Source organism: Montipora capricornis, chromosome 10 (assembly GCF_036669925.1).
Source record: "Montipora capricornis isolate CH-2021 chromosome 10, ASM3666992v2, whole genome shotgun sequence".
Lineage (NCBI taxonomy): Eukaryota > Metazoa > Cnidaria > Anthozoa > Scleractinia > Acroporidae > Montipora > Montipora capricornis.
Window position 1 is genome coordinate 52775328 of NC_090892.1, and position 15000 is coordinate 52790327.

Consider the following 15000-nt stretch of genomic DNA (forward strand, 5'->3'; position numbering starts at 1 on the left):
GAGAAGGAGCCGATCACCAAGGCACCGAAGTCACTCTCCTAGACGAAGAAGAAGTAGGTCTCCTAAATGGCCTAGGTCTAGATCACCACGGCGTCGACAAAGTGGCGATAAGTATCAGGGAAGTTACTCAGAAGGGCAAGCACAGAAAGGAGATTCAGATCACGAGTGAGTATTAGCTTTTAGTGTACACATAATCAGATTACCCAATTCTCAATACTAGTACTGTATTAAATAATTATTCATTTCGAGTATTTTCGGTACCCCAGAAAACAGGGGTCTTCTGAAGATGTTGTTGTACAGCTGTGTATACACTGTACATGTATGTAATTTGACCTCGTTTGTTCAATAATTTTTCTATCATAATTTTAGAATTATATTAAATTTCATCTACCGTAAACACCGGCATATAAGCTGCACTCGCAGATAAGCCGTACCCCGAGTTTAGCAACTTAGATTTTGGAAACAAAATTTTGAAAGAAATTAAAATGAATCAAAAGTGGAGTCTTGACAAAGCTGTCTTTCATGTAAATGCACTGTTTCTTCAAGTTTCCTGCACGTGTCAACCCGCGTATTAACTCACTAACATTTAAAACAGAGAATACTAAACTCTTACCTATAATTTTGACTCTCTAATAGTATGAAAATCTGACTAGGACATAAATTTGATCTTTCTCTGGCATTTTTAATCCAGTATTTTTCATTCCTGTCCATTTCTCATTAGAATTTACATGCAACAATACGTGACGAACAAAGGAAAGTAAAGTAACCATATTTGATGTAGATAACTCGTAACAGTAATTCAACTGAGAAACCTGAGGTCGACGATGCGCTCATTTTACTCCCCCCTCTCCATCAGTGCTCCGTTTTACGGGTATTTAAAGCTACTTAGCTACACGGAAAGGAAAGAAGTTGAAACGAGGATGCCAGATCTGGGATTCGAACTCAGGACCTCTTGCACCAAGGCCGCGCACTAACCGACTGTGCCATCCTTGCTCGTTTTTAGCTTAGTAACCAGGCATTTGATCAGGAGATAGAGTACTGGAAATGAGTAGGTGGGACTAAGGCGAAAACGATAAATTGTTTGCAGAGTAGAAAAGGCAATGGAATCAATTCGACGAATTTGCAGTCAAAGTACTGAATGGCGAAAAAACGGTCAGCCATTTACAGTACCGCACGAATACTCGAGAATAGCATGGTATTTCTCACTCGTGGTGGATCGATTTCTGTTGAAGTGAGCGGCCATTGTCGACATTGTAAACTTGTTAATTTATGCAAATTTACGACATGGTGTCTAGATGTTCTCACAGATAAGCCGCATCCCCGATTTGATCCAAAAATTGTGAGCAAAAGGGTGCGGCTTATACGCAGGTGTTTACGGTATTTACATTTTGTAAATTGTAGAATGTAGATGAAATAAAAGGAGAAAAGATATTGCAGATGCAATTAAAGCTTACTATGCAAGGGCCTAAGGATGTAATGGTTAAGTAATTTGAGAGAATTTGGCATTACTTCTGTCAGTTTCCAACTTTTGTAAACCAATGACCCTAAATATGACATCATCATGCCACGCCAGGGTTCGAAATTGCGACCAGTACAGTTGCATTTGCGACTTAATTTTTCCCTTTGCGACTAAAACATCTGGAGAAGTCACAAATTTGCGACTTGTTGTCACCTTCGCTCTTTCGAAACAAAAGGGTTAGCGGTTGCCACTTTTGCTGTTACTTTCGCTAAAATAAATAAATAAATGACAAAATTGTTTTGTTTCTCGCTGTGAATTTTCTCAGATAGCGTAATTGTAGAGTAATTTAGCTGCGATGTTACGTGCATAGCTCCATTCCTTCGATCATTCGCCATTTTCAGCGGTTTCTTTACACACAAGTATTGCAGGCTCATATTTTTTTGCTAAACCGCTGACAACAGACTAAAATTTGCGAAATTGCGACTAAATTTTCGTATCTTGTCGCAAAATTGCGACTGGATTTTTTCGTTAATTTGTATTCATTTTTGCATCCAGGCAAGCATGATTTTCTTTTTATTTCAAAAAAAAAAATTTAAAGAGATAAACGATACTGAAATGCCCATAATATTTTCAAAAAAGATGATTTGAAAAAATCAATGCTCAGCTATATTCTTTATTTAGGGGTGAAACGTGCCATATAAAAGAAATTAATTCAATTTAAAGACCGCCGCAAATTTAGCTTTTTCTCAAACCTGAAGTCAGTTCGTTTACGCGTGCACGGATGATCTGAGAACGTGCTCGAGGAAGGGCTCGGAAAAGCCTTCGATGCAATAAACTGTTGGTGTTGTGATTTTTGATTGTGAGTGGGTTTTCTGATCAGCTCACGGTGTGATGATGTCAGTCACCGGGAGTAGCATTTCACTTCCTTAGCAATGCGCGAAAAATCCTTCTGTGGGCCCTTAAGCAGTTGCAACTGTTGTTATAGGCTATAATTTCCAAAACTGCGTAGGGAACTGGGGCGAGGTTCAAATTTGAACCAATTGATAAATTGACACCATCACATGAAAGATAACCTTGAGATTGGCCGTCTGTCCATGTTTGATGGGTTAAGGTTGACCAGAGACCAAGTTATGGACTAAAAACACATTATTATTAAAAATAGGCACGCATTGTGTATGTGTGGTAGTGCAATAATTTGACACAGTGCTGTATTCCATAACTGTCAACTGAGCTGCATTTTGTTTTCCAGGAGATTCAAGTTATCTTTGTGTAATATGTAGTTCTAATAGTACACAATATTGTTTTGGTATCATAAATCATTATAGTGCTATGGTAGATGTCTTAGGTAAATAGCTCCCAGGGAAGAAATGTGGTTACTGGTAGAATACTAAACCAAGAAAGATTTTAAAAAAATGAAAGGGAATAAAGAAACATTGGCTTCATGGCTGACATGAAGTTTCCTTCAACTTCTTTTTTACAGCAAGTTTAAGCGTGTACTCTGAGCATCTGACGGCTTTTCATGACAAAAGTTCACTGAAGTTAAGCCCTGTCAGGAGAGGTTATTATCTGGATAGGAGACCTCAAAATGTATGACTTGCTTTCAGAAACAAAAGACCTAAATTCTATTTTAACGCTCAAAAATGCGAACTAAGCAAGGTACAGATTTTTTTAGCCTGCTTTATGCAAAAGAAAATATTGATTTAAAAGTAAATAAATATTGATATACAGTTCTTACAAAGAGTAGAAGGAAGTTTTTAGGAAGTATCGATCGGGAATTAAGAAAAATTGTCATCAGTGCTCAACAAAATTTGCGACAAGAAATAAATTTTGTGCCGTGAATGTATATCTAGTTAGCATCAGCAAAAAACATTTTGAGACATTTTTGCTACGTTCAATGTTTCTATTGTACTTTTGGCCTCACAAGTAAATTGCAAAATCAAAAGTGACATCTATTTCAGCTGCTGTCTTTGATCAAGTTACATTTTCCTTGCATCTTACCAACAACTCAAGAAACTAAGGATACATCTGTGACAAAATGACTGCAAGACACTGGGTTTTTGTTTTTGTTAGTTTGATTTTTTTTCTTTCAACTGTTATAAGAAATGACAAGAAATGTTCAAGTTCAACACAAAGATCACAATCGTCTATAAAACTCTTGAAGTTGACCATTGTTTCACTCGTCTAGATGAGGTTATTAATTTTATCACGCGGTAATTCCATCATTTTGGAATTAGAAGCTGTGTTATTATTCACCAGCATCACAAATTCATGCTGATTTTGGGGTCAAGCACGCTTCTAACAGACCTGTTCATTTTCTTGATGCATGCGCATGCTGTGGGCCTTTTTTCTACCACGGACTTACACTCACGCACTCACTTAGCTTACTCACTATTACAACCCGGTGACATAGTGTGTAGTGGACTTATAAAGTGCATTGGCACAAACGTCTCTAATTTTGAGGCTGCGTCCCCCAAAACCATAAAAACTCTTAAATTTTTTTACGAATTCTGTAATATTCAAGAAATAAATTTTGTGCCGTGAATGTATATCTAGTTAGCATCAGCAAAAAACATTTTGAGACATTTTTGCTACGTTCAATGTTTCTATTGTACTTTTGGCCTCACAAGTAAATTGCAAAATCAAAAGTGACATCTATTTCAGCTGCTGTCTTTGATCAAGTTACATTTTCCTTGCATCTTACCAACAACTCAAGAAACTAAGGATACATCTGTGACAAAATGACTGCAAGACACTGGGTTTTTGTTTTTGTTAGTTTGATTTTTTTTCTTTCAACTGTTATAAGAAATGACAAGAAATGTTCAAGTTCAACACAAAGATCACAATCGTCTATAAAACTCTTGAAGTTGACCATTGTTTCACTCGTCTAGATGAGGTTATTAATTTTATCACGCGGTAATTCCATCATTTTGGAATTAGAAGCTGTGTTATTATTCACCAGCATCACAAATTCATGCTGATTTTGGGGTCAAGCACGCTTCTAACAGACCTGTTCATTTTCTTGATGCATGCGCATGCTGTGGGCCTTTTTTCTACCACGGACTTACACTCACGCACTCACTTAGCTTACTCACTATTACAACCCGGTGACATAGTGTGTAGTGGACTTATAAAGTGCATTGGCACAAACGTCTCTAATTTTGAGGCTGCGTCCCCCAAAACCATAAAAACTCTTAAATTTTTTTACGAATTCTGTAATATTCAAGAAATAAATTTTGTGCCGTGAATGTATATCTAGTTAGCATCAGCAAAAAACATTTTGAGACATTTTTGCTACGTTCAATGTTTCTATTGTACTTTTGGCCTCACAAGTAAATTGCAAAATCAAAAGTGACATCTATTTCAGCTGCTGTCTTTGATCAAGTTACATTTTCCTTGCATCTTACCAACAACTCAAGAAACTAAGGATACATCTGTGACAAAATGACTGCAAGACACTGGGTTTTTGTTTTTGTTAGTTTGATTTTTTTTCTTTCAACTGTTATAAGAAATGACAAGAAATGTTCAAGTTCAACACAAAGATCACAATCGTCTATAAAACTCTTGAAGTTGACCATTGTTTCACTCGTCTAGATGAGGTTATTAATTTTATCACGCGGTAATTCCATCATTTTGGAATTAGAAGCTGTGTTATTATTCACCAGCATCACAAATTCATGCTGATTTTGGGGTCAAGCACGCTTCTAACAGACCTGTTCATTTTCTTGATGCATGCGCATGCTGTGGGCCTTTTTTCTACCACGGACTTACACTCACGCACTCACTTAGCTTACTCACTATTACAACCCGGTGACATAGTGTGTAGTGGACTTATAAAGTGCATTGGCACAAACGTCTCTAATTTTGAGGCTGCGTCCCCCAAAACCATAAAACTCTTAAATTTTTTTACGAATTCTGTAATATTCATAAAAATAGGCAAACAAAGCAATTTTCACCTCACCTATTTCCAAATAGTAGGTCCATGACAGGATTTTCCAGTTGTCCCAAATCTGATAAAAAATTTTAAGAGTTAATATGGTTTTGGGAAATCCAGCCTCAAAATTAGATGTTTAAATGGATTTTTAACTATCTTTGTTCGACCTAAAAGAATCAAACTTGGATAGGTGGCCGATTTCAATGTTATCTTTCATGTGATGGTGTCAGTTTACCGTAAAAACCTGCCGATAAGCCACACCTTTTTTCCAAAAATTGTCGCTAGAAATCGGGGTGCGGCTTATCTGCGGGAACATTGGAAAAAGGTGTCGTGAATTTCAACGCCAATTTCCGTTAACTGACACTTTTAACAGGAAAACGTCAGGAAAATGTCACACTGCACGAAATTTCCATTGCCCTGCAAACCTGTTTGCAACGTCGACGACGGCCTGTAACTTCAATAGTAATGGATCCTCCACAAGCAAGAAAATACCACGCTACATGTATTCTCGAGAATTCACAATGGTAGATAGCCCACTGTTTCTTCGCTGTTTAGCACTTTGATAGCAACAAATTTGTGGAACAAATAGTCTTATGTCAACTACTGACAAACAAAATAATAAAGACCCTGTTACATTGGGCAATGTTCCGTGCAGCTTATCGCTTTGTGAAATTCTGAAAACATCATGCTGCTTCCGGCTGTCCAGTTTTTCATTTTTCGCATCCGATCTAATGCCTGGTTACTAAGCTTCAAATGCTCTGTTTACGTTCTTGTTGTTGTAATGCAAAAATCTGTGTAAAAGCTGTGTTGAATGAAGAAATTCCTGTCAACAAATGCCAGAAAAAGATCAGTCATATGTCAAAGTTGGTAGAAACAATGTTTATTATGTTCAAGTGCTAAAATTGTGGGCAAGACTTTAAAGTATTTTCGGTTTCAATGTTAATAGTGAGTTTACATTCGATGATCAGTGGATGATGAAGAAGATTTCTCAAGGCTCGACTTTGGATTTCTTTTGATTTCTTTTAAAAAAACCTTTTTTCCAAAATTTAAGCGTCTAAATTCAGGGTGCGGCTTATCTGCGGGTGCAGCTCCCTGTTCCCTGTACAATTCCAGAATGGGCTATATTCGGTCAGAGGTGAATTAAGTGATTTTCGAATGAGGTATGATATGAATGAGGTATATGTATACATTACTTCATGGTCCGTGAGTGCATACGAGTGTTATTCATGAGTTGTGAAGGATCCTTTAATTAAACGAACAAGTGAGCGAAGCAAACAATGAGTGGGTGGGTGAGTGAGTACCGTAATACAAATCATACAAGCTAGCCAACCATGAAGTAACAGGGCTTGAAATTAACAAAAAAATCCAGTCGCAATCTTGTGACAAGATACGAAACTTAAGACGCAAAATCATTGCACTAGATTGTGTCAGTGGTTTAGCAAAACAAAGTATGAGCCTGCAATACTTTTATGTAAAGAAACTGCTGAAAATGGTGAATGATCAAAGGAATGGAGCTGTGCACGTAACAGCGCAGCTAAATTACGCTACAATTACACTGTCTTCAGATTGAAAGAAAATTCACAGCAAGAAACAAGATAATTTTGTCATTTCTTTATTTTATTTTAGCAAGAGTAGCAGCAAAGTGGCAGCTGCTAACCTTTTCGTTTCAAATTTGCAACTTCTCCAGATATTTTAGTCGCAAAGGGAGAAAATTTAGTCGCAAGTGCGACTGTACTGGTTGCAATGTCGAACCCTGAGTAATTTGTTTTTTGCATAAGTTCAGAGTTAGAGATCATAACTTTATAGAGGTAAGTGTTTGTGAGGCTATCAAACCATTGAACATAAAATAAAAGAAATCTTTACCTTCCATACCTCGCTTGAATACTTTTAGAACATGTGAAGATATTTTGAAGTATTTTTTGGAGAAAACTAAGCAATAAAAGAACAAAAACTCTGAAAACCATACATGCACACCAGTCGGCCGCCATGTTTACAAATTTTACTCCAGTTGTTGGTGCACAGGCTGCCTGTGCCAAAGTCCAACAAACTACTAGCCAATCAAAAGACTGATACAATAATTTTTCACTAGTGAAAAAGATCATACAACCAATCAAAAGGCTGATACAACATTGTTTCACTTGTGAAACATAGACGGCCGTTTTATTTCATCACGGAAATGTACGTAAATCTCTATACTTATACGTGTATATTAAAAATAATAATTATTCTACAATTACTTCATTCACCTTCTTATGGAAATTGAACTCCCAATGGACCAACTATTAACTGGCTTGATAACTCAGTCTTGTTCAAGCCTGGAATTTCTCAGCTTATCTACATAACTATGGTGTTTACCCATGTATACACTGTAAGTCTGCCTCCCATTTTTTATGGCAAAAAACAGAATTTTCCTAATTTCTGAGTGTTAAGTTTACTTGGAGTACTAATCTTGAATTTCACAGCCAGAGCTGGAAATTAAAGAAAAAATCCAGTCACAATTTGCAACAAGATACGAAAATTTAGATGTGATTGTTCCACTGTGTATGTTGTACCAAAGACAATAATTATGCTAACTTTGAATAAATTATTTAGCTAAAACTTGGCTTTACCCATACATAAGTTGAGGGCAATTTTTGAAGGGTATTTTGAGGTCATAAAAGGTCTGCTTATACATGTAAATATGGTACCATGATCATTCTAAAATAATATCATTTCATTTTAGTTGATACAGTGTCCATGGGTCTAAACATAATTATTTGGAATTATCATGAGAAAATTGTTGTTTTTGCAATCTGAGCCATTCAAAAGGCTTAAAAGGGAGAAATACTTTTGATGAATAACTTATTGATAACATTTCATTTTAGTGTTGACCTGTACAATTTTGAGATGGATGAAGAAGAAAATGAAGATGAAGATGCAATTATTGAGAAAAGACGACTTCAGAGATTGGCTATTGTGAAAAAATACCAAGCAAGTGGCACAACATCCAATGCTCCCTCGTCTGTTACATCAAATGTTTCGCAGTCACCTGCTGATGACAGGTCAGACAGTGAAGACAGTGATACTCTCGAGAAATTGGCCAGAGAGGAGCTGGAAAAGGAAATTGCTTTGGCCAGAAGGCAGATGGCAAAGGATTTTGAGGGTGCAAGGAGGGAGAATAAGTTGAGTCCTGGTGATCAAGCAGATGGCCCAAAGGTTGAGAAGACAAAAGCTAGTGTTGGTGACATGTTTGCTGATGATGACATGTTTTCTGAAAACTACAATGTAAGTGGTATTCTTGATAGTAAAAGTTTAGAACTTGCAACATACAGTACACTGTAGATGCAACTTGCTTAGACATGTACATGTAGGTGTTCTAGGTTAAGCTACACAATTCCGGAATTTTTTTGGGAATTTTAGACGTCAAAAAGAATTTTAGAAACTCTCAGGAATTTTAGACAAAAATTTGACAATTTCAAGAATTTTAGAGCAATTGGAACTTTCACCTGACATATTGGAAACTTTTCACAGACAAAAATGTTGACAAAAAGTGCTTTTTTATATTCCAACCTACCAAGGAGAGGGGTCAGTCCAATCATATCCATTCCTTATCAGCGGTTATTCACTAAAAAGGGTCCTACAGTGCATCCAAGCAGCGGTTTCTCACCGTAGTTTTGGAATCCGGATCTTTGCTTGATAGCCAATATGGAAGACTTTGCAGAGTGCGTCATTGTGTCTTGGGACGCACTCGTTTTTCTTTTGGACGCATAGAATATGAAACAAAGGGTCCAATTGGACGCAGAAAAAAAATCGAATGTTTATGCAAATTACGAACGCCAGGAAAAACATGCGAACGGCGTATTTCACAAGGAAATTGAACATTCCCATTTCTCACAACGGAGAAATGATCGAGTTTCTTAAATTTCAAGGTTAGCTGTTATTTTCGGATTTTTGTGGTCAAATGATTTCATTTTGTCAACCATTATGTCCAGCTTGAGGAGTAAAAGTTTTGAATTTCCACGTGTTGTGTGACATGACCTGAGCTGTTTTTAGGCGAGACAATCGGCGACACTTTCCATCTGCTGCCAGTGATAAAAAATCATTTCAGTCAAAATTCAGTTTGTTGCATGCTTTCCAAGCGAATTTCAAGCATTAGTTCGCTTATCGTGAGTGAAATGACAGAGAATACAATGGCGAAGTATGTTAAATTTTTGTTTTGTGCAACCCTGTTGACATTAATTCCGGGTGCGCACGTGTCATCGTCTCAGTTCTTGTTATGTACGCAACTTGTTTGTTTTGCAAATTACGCAACTTTTTCGGAGTTAGCGTTAAAATTAACGTGTTGAACATGAAATTTGAATGTATTCAATCGTTTGATTATTAACATTGGCCATGGCGAAGTCACGGCCACATGGGCCAACGATGAAGTGTGAATCGATCGCTTATATTTGTTTACTCATTTGTTCCTAAATTACACCTCAATTGCTCTTTTACGGAAAATTGAGATTCAGTTCTCTTGTTTTTTTGCTGTGGAGATCTAGTTCATTTATCAACTGGAGCCAACAGTTCCTACAGCATACCGATTCTTCGAGACGTTTTCAGATGTGATCGATGGAGCTTTGAAAACCCATACATTTTGATCGATGAATCAATGGGCATAACAGTTCCAAAGAAATTGATCATTTTAAGTACATGTTAGGGGGGAGGGATAAGACTTTATCTTTGTCCAATTTAGAAATCTGAAAGGGTACTGCAGCAGCAATAGACCCTTCCATGGTTTTTGGCACCATCTTAGTTGGGGGGCAAACATGGCTAAATTTACAGTAAATGTATGGAATTTTGGCCAACTTTGAACCACTGTAGTGCCGCTAAAAAGAGACGGATTTCCACAGTGATAGTGTCTTTCAAAAGACATTTATACTGAGATTATTTCCATTAAATATAAAGAACAGATTCAAGCTACAACAACCATAAACGAATTTTTAAGATTCCATACAAACCCTTCTAAAACCATTGCCGCGAAATTAGAAGCAATATGAAAAGATTTGTGACCTCACACGGGAAAACGTACACTAACGTTTTAACGTTTAACGGCCGAAAGCGTTAGTTAGCCGTTAGCCATCATCAGTCAGCCGTTAGTAATCCGTTAGTCAACGTTAGACGGTTTCACCAAACCGTTAGACGGTTTCACCGAACCGTTAGACTGTTGCACCAAACCGTTAGTAGTATGGATAAAGCGTTAGTGGTTACCTTGTAACCGTTAGAAAAGTTCGCATTCGTTAGTTCATTTAGCGGTTAGAAGGACCGTAACTGTTACAGTGCTTTTGGATCGGAGCACTTAAATACCACTCGTAGTAACTTACTTGTGTCCTTACTCCTGTCTCTTAATTGCGTATAATATTATTCTTTGTCCAGTAACATCAGAAAGAAAACTTGGTTCTAGCCAGCATTATCTTCATAAAAGACAAGTGTGAGAATAAACTGAATAAAAGCCAAACACTTGCCGCCATTTCTTCCGCCACGCCGGCCCCAGATTGTATTTTCTTTACGAAGCATTGAGATGATTATGAATGTGTTCTACGAACTGCTACCCTAAAAAGTTATATAAAATTATCTTTGAGGAATAACTGACAAAAATAGATCAATCCTGGCAACAAAAGGTGGAGGGCAAAGTTACAAGTCATGTAAACGCTTTAAATAGAAAGAGCGATCGAGTTAATAAGTGCGATAGTGATCTCGCTTCGTGGCTATCGCCTGAATACAAAAATAAATTTTTATCAATCGCAGAGCAGAGCTTGAGTAAAGAAGTCGCTCGTAAAATCATTCGCTGTTTCAGTGCCACAATAATGTTTTCATTGCACCCACTGATTTATTATGAAAAACCAACAAAAGGGATCGCCAGCACAGTATGCAAATAAAAATGGTCTCAAGTCCCAGTCCTTTTGTCAAACGAAACATTTCCATGACAACATAACATTGCGAAATATGTTGGAAGTGCGGAGTTTTATAGTTTTAATTCACAACGTGATGGCCGAGATTGAACACGAAGGAGAAGATTTTGAGGAAGTAGGGAAAAAAGTGAAGAAATTTCTGCGAGATAGCTGTGGTTGTACTCTTGGTCCAAAGAACGGTCCATGTTCCGTACAGTTTACCGAAGAAACAGTGTTGTTTAATTTAAACAACTGCCTGTCGAGTGCTGAGCTTGATCTTGTGATTTTAACCTGTATCCAGGCATTCACCCGAGCTGAGTTCATTGGATGTAAAGGGAGTCCTCGTTGCTCATTTTATTACCAGTCGAAACCAATTTGCAAGGACATGTTTTTGTGCTTTTACGGCGTCAGCTACTCTCGATTCGTCGACTTAAAGAGCATTACGAGAAATACGGTATCTCCCTCCGGCAACACAAGGCGACTCCCAACTGTAGTGAATAAATGTTTTTGGATTTTATGTATTCTAGTTATTTCGTCAAACCCTATGAAGGCCTTTCATTCTGCGTGGCTTACTTCATGAAAAGGGGCAGTGCGCTCGGAGGAATTCAAGAGCTTTTGACGGGCATAACTAGACTACTTTCCGGTTACCATTAATTCCCATAGATCATCTCCTATGAAAACTAAGAAAAATATCTAATTCATTACGATTATCTAAAACAAAGTAAACGCCAGTGGCTTCCACGAATATTATCGAGCTGGTCATTTCCAGCGAGCTTTTTTCTTCAGGATCGGTGTCATCATTCGCGCCTTGGCTTGTCACCGTCTTCTTCGCCACTTTTAAAGCCATCTGAATCAAAATTGCTATCACTAGTAGCCCCTCTTCTTACAGGAAAACCATAAAAGCTCCCTTTATCCTCTGAATCCTAAAAAAAGTAGCGATATTCCCATCGTTTGATGCGTTACCTCACGCATCAGCCGTTGTTTTCGTCTTTTTGTGATCGCGCGATGAAAGGCCAGACCTCGTGTCTCTTATCAGCTGTCAAAATATGCTCACAAGACGACAAATGATTGGTCAATTATCCTCCTAAATCTCCATAACAACAAAAAAAATACAGATTCACCAAGGGGGAGTGAGTGGAGGCCTAAGATCAAGCCGCCATGATTGTTTGTTGCCGGTTATGATAATTCAGGGGTCATCTGCAACACTTAATTATTTATCGTTCGCCGGTTAGGCTTACGCTTCAACCTTAGTTTAGTTTTTCGGATAAAATGGCTTCCTCCAACAGTTAAAAGCTTTCAGGTATTCTATTCACTAACCGTCTAACGCCTCTAGCCATTCACTAGCTGAACATTTTAACGCTTTAAGCTGCTTCCGAAGAGCTTGTTAGTCGAACTAACTTAACCGTTAAACGCTTGCAGCAATGCGTTAGCATGACTTTGCAAACCGTTAGCGGTGCCTGTAAAAGCGTTAGCATACCGTTAGGTACCGTTAGCTTCCATTACCCGTCCGTTAGTTAGCCGTTAGTTTTGTCCGTTTAACGTTAAAACGTTAATGTACGTTTTCCCGTGTGAGGTCACATTTATTATTCGAATTTACGGACATCATACCTTCCTTAATGGCCTTATTTTCCGTTGAATGAATGATGTCAATAAAAGTATTTAAAATAGTGGCAAAAGATGGAAATCTGTCTCTTTTTAGCGGCGCTTCAGCGGTTCAAAGTCGGCCAAAATCCATTTACTATAAATTTAGCCGTGTTTGCCCCCCAGTCAAGATGGCGGTCAAAAACCATGGAAGGGTCTATTAAGAGGCAATAGATCAAATATTAATTCTTGAATATTAATTACCTGGACCCCCAATATTTTGCAATGGACCCCCAAATTTGAAAAAAATTGAAAAATTTGGTTTTGTGGTAGAGTTGGAGCTGGTTTGCTATAACTTGGGAATATGCAAATGTTTAAATTAAGTGGCAACTGTTCACCGAAGTGGAGGTGGCTAGTGGTGGATATTTAAATTGAAAAATTTGCAAATACTCTGAAAAAATTGTCTTAGTGTATACTCAAACAGTGAGATAATATGGCACAAAAAGATGATTTTAATTCATTTATTTCTGCACAGATTACAACATTTTCGGGCGCAAATTCTCTGTGAATTGCTCGCAAGTGAATAGCAATGGATATCTGGAGTTTGAGTAGCCAATCAGCACACGCGTTCAACGCTGTCCACTGTTTTGGTATATACTAAATAAAATTATCTTTTAACCAATTACCAAATGTTTCATGGTCAAAATTCCAGAGTCCAGCCAGAGCTTTGAAGTTGGAGGCAGGGAAAGAAAACCCAAATCTGACGGATAACTGGGATGATGCAGAAGGCTATTACAGTAAGATGAAGTTTTAAATATTGCGGGGTACAGAGAAAATGTTGATGCCAACATACATTGTACATTGTTCATGTACATGTACATGTAAGTACATGTATATCCAAGTCATAACAGATTTTACTGGTCAACAGGGCGGGGGGGGGGGGAGGGGGAAGTGTTCTGGGGCGTTTGAGCTGTCAATGGGTCAAGCAGTCCAAAACTATGTCCCTTACATTAATTAACCCATTGACTCCCAGGGGTTCTGTCCAGTTTGGACGCCAAAGGGTTAATTAACTCATTGACACCTCAAACGCCCCAAGATGCCCCCAGTTGATGAGTAAAATTGTCTGGAGTTACAACGTAGATAGTAAAATCCTTGTATTTCTTAGACTTAATTTCAGGAACTGCTCAAGATATCATGTTAGATTACTTGGTTAAGAGGTGTCTGTTGAACTTAATGCCTTTGATAACCCAAAATATTGGGTCTCTACTTCATAATTGTGCTACAGTAGTGAGTATCTTCAACTACAGTTAAACTTGTATATAACGGTCCCCCTCAGGACTTGAGTAACTGGCGGCTTAATACAGGTGGCCGCATAATACAGGACCACTAAAAATACTCATTGAGCATGGTCTAATGTCAATTTTAATGGCATATACAATGTAATACCAAAAACACTTTTGAGATCATTGAAGGTCGATTTATACACAGGTAAATTTGGTACAGTATAAACCATAATTATTCCAAAATGGCCACCATTACGCTATTCATTTGATGGCTTGGAAATTGGCCCTTCTTTCCTCGTTCTTAAACTTAAAATTCAAAAGAATATTTAACCTTGAACGAGGCAACAAAAGCCAATTTGCAAGTAAACAAAAGAGTACTATTTTTAATGGTGGCCATTTTGGAATACGTTGTATGTAATTTGAAAAGGACCTTGAAGGGAGATGTGTGCTGTATTTCTCTTTAGGAATTCGTATCAGTGAAGTACTTGACAAGCGGTATTGTGTCTATGGCTACACGGGAGCTGGTGTATTTGGCAATGTTGTGCGTGCAAGAGATCAGGCACGAGGAAACCAGGAAGTGGCAGTGAAAATCATCAGGAACAATGAGATGATGTAAGGTGCCTTACATGTCTGGTAATATTATTTATTTGGACCGCTAATCAAGCAGGAATTTTTGGCAGAGACCTAAACTTCCTCTGTTAATATTATTGTCTATTTTTACATAAGTATAGAGATTTAGGTACATTTCTGTGATGAAATAAAAATGACATACGATGTTTTCACTAGTGAAAAATTGCGAATCGGCCTTTTGATTGGTCGGACGATTTTTTTTCACCA

General features: G+C 37.7%; 1 protein-coding gene across 1 annotated transcript in view; it reads left to right on the forward strand.

Annotated features, from left to right (window-relative positions):
- The window catches only part of LOC138022453 (serine/threonine-protein kinase PRP4 homolog), a 31317-nt gene that overhangs the window by 1088 nt on the left and 15229 nt on the right, over positions 1-15000 (forward strand). The window contains exons 2-5 of the mRNA XM_068869585.1: positions 1-165; positions 8255-8654; positions 13593-13677; positions 14628-14775. The exon at positions 1-165 is cut by the window's left edge and continues 900 nt beyond it. Coding sequence (XP_068725686.1) covers positions 1-165; positions 8255-8654; positions 13593-13677; positions 14628-14775 — 798 coding nt within the window. The remainder of the gene's footprint in view (positions 166-8254; positions 8655-13592; positions 13678-14627; positions 14776-15000) is intronic.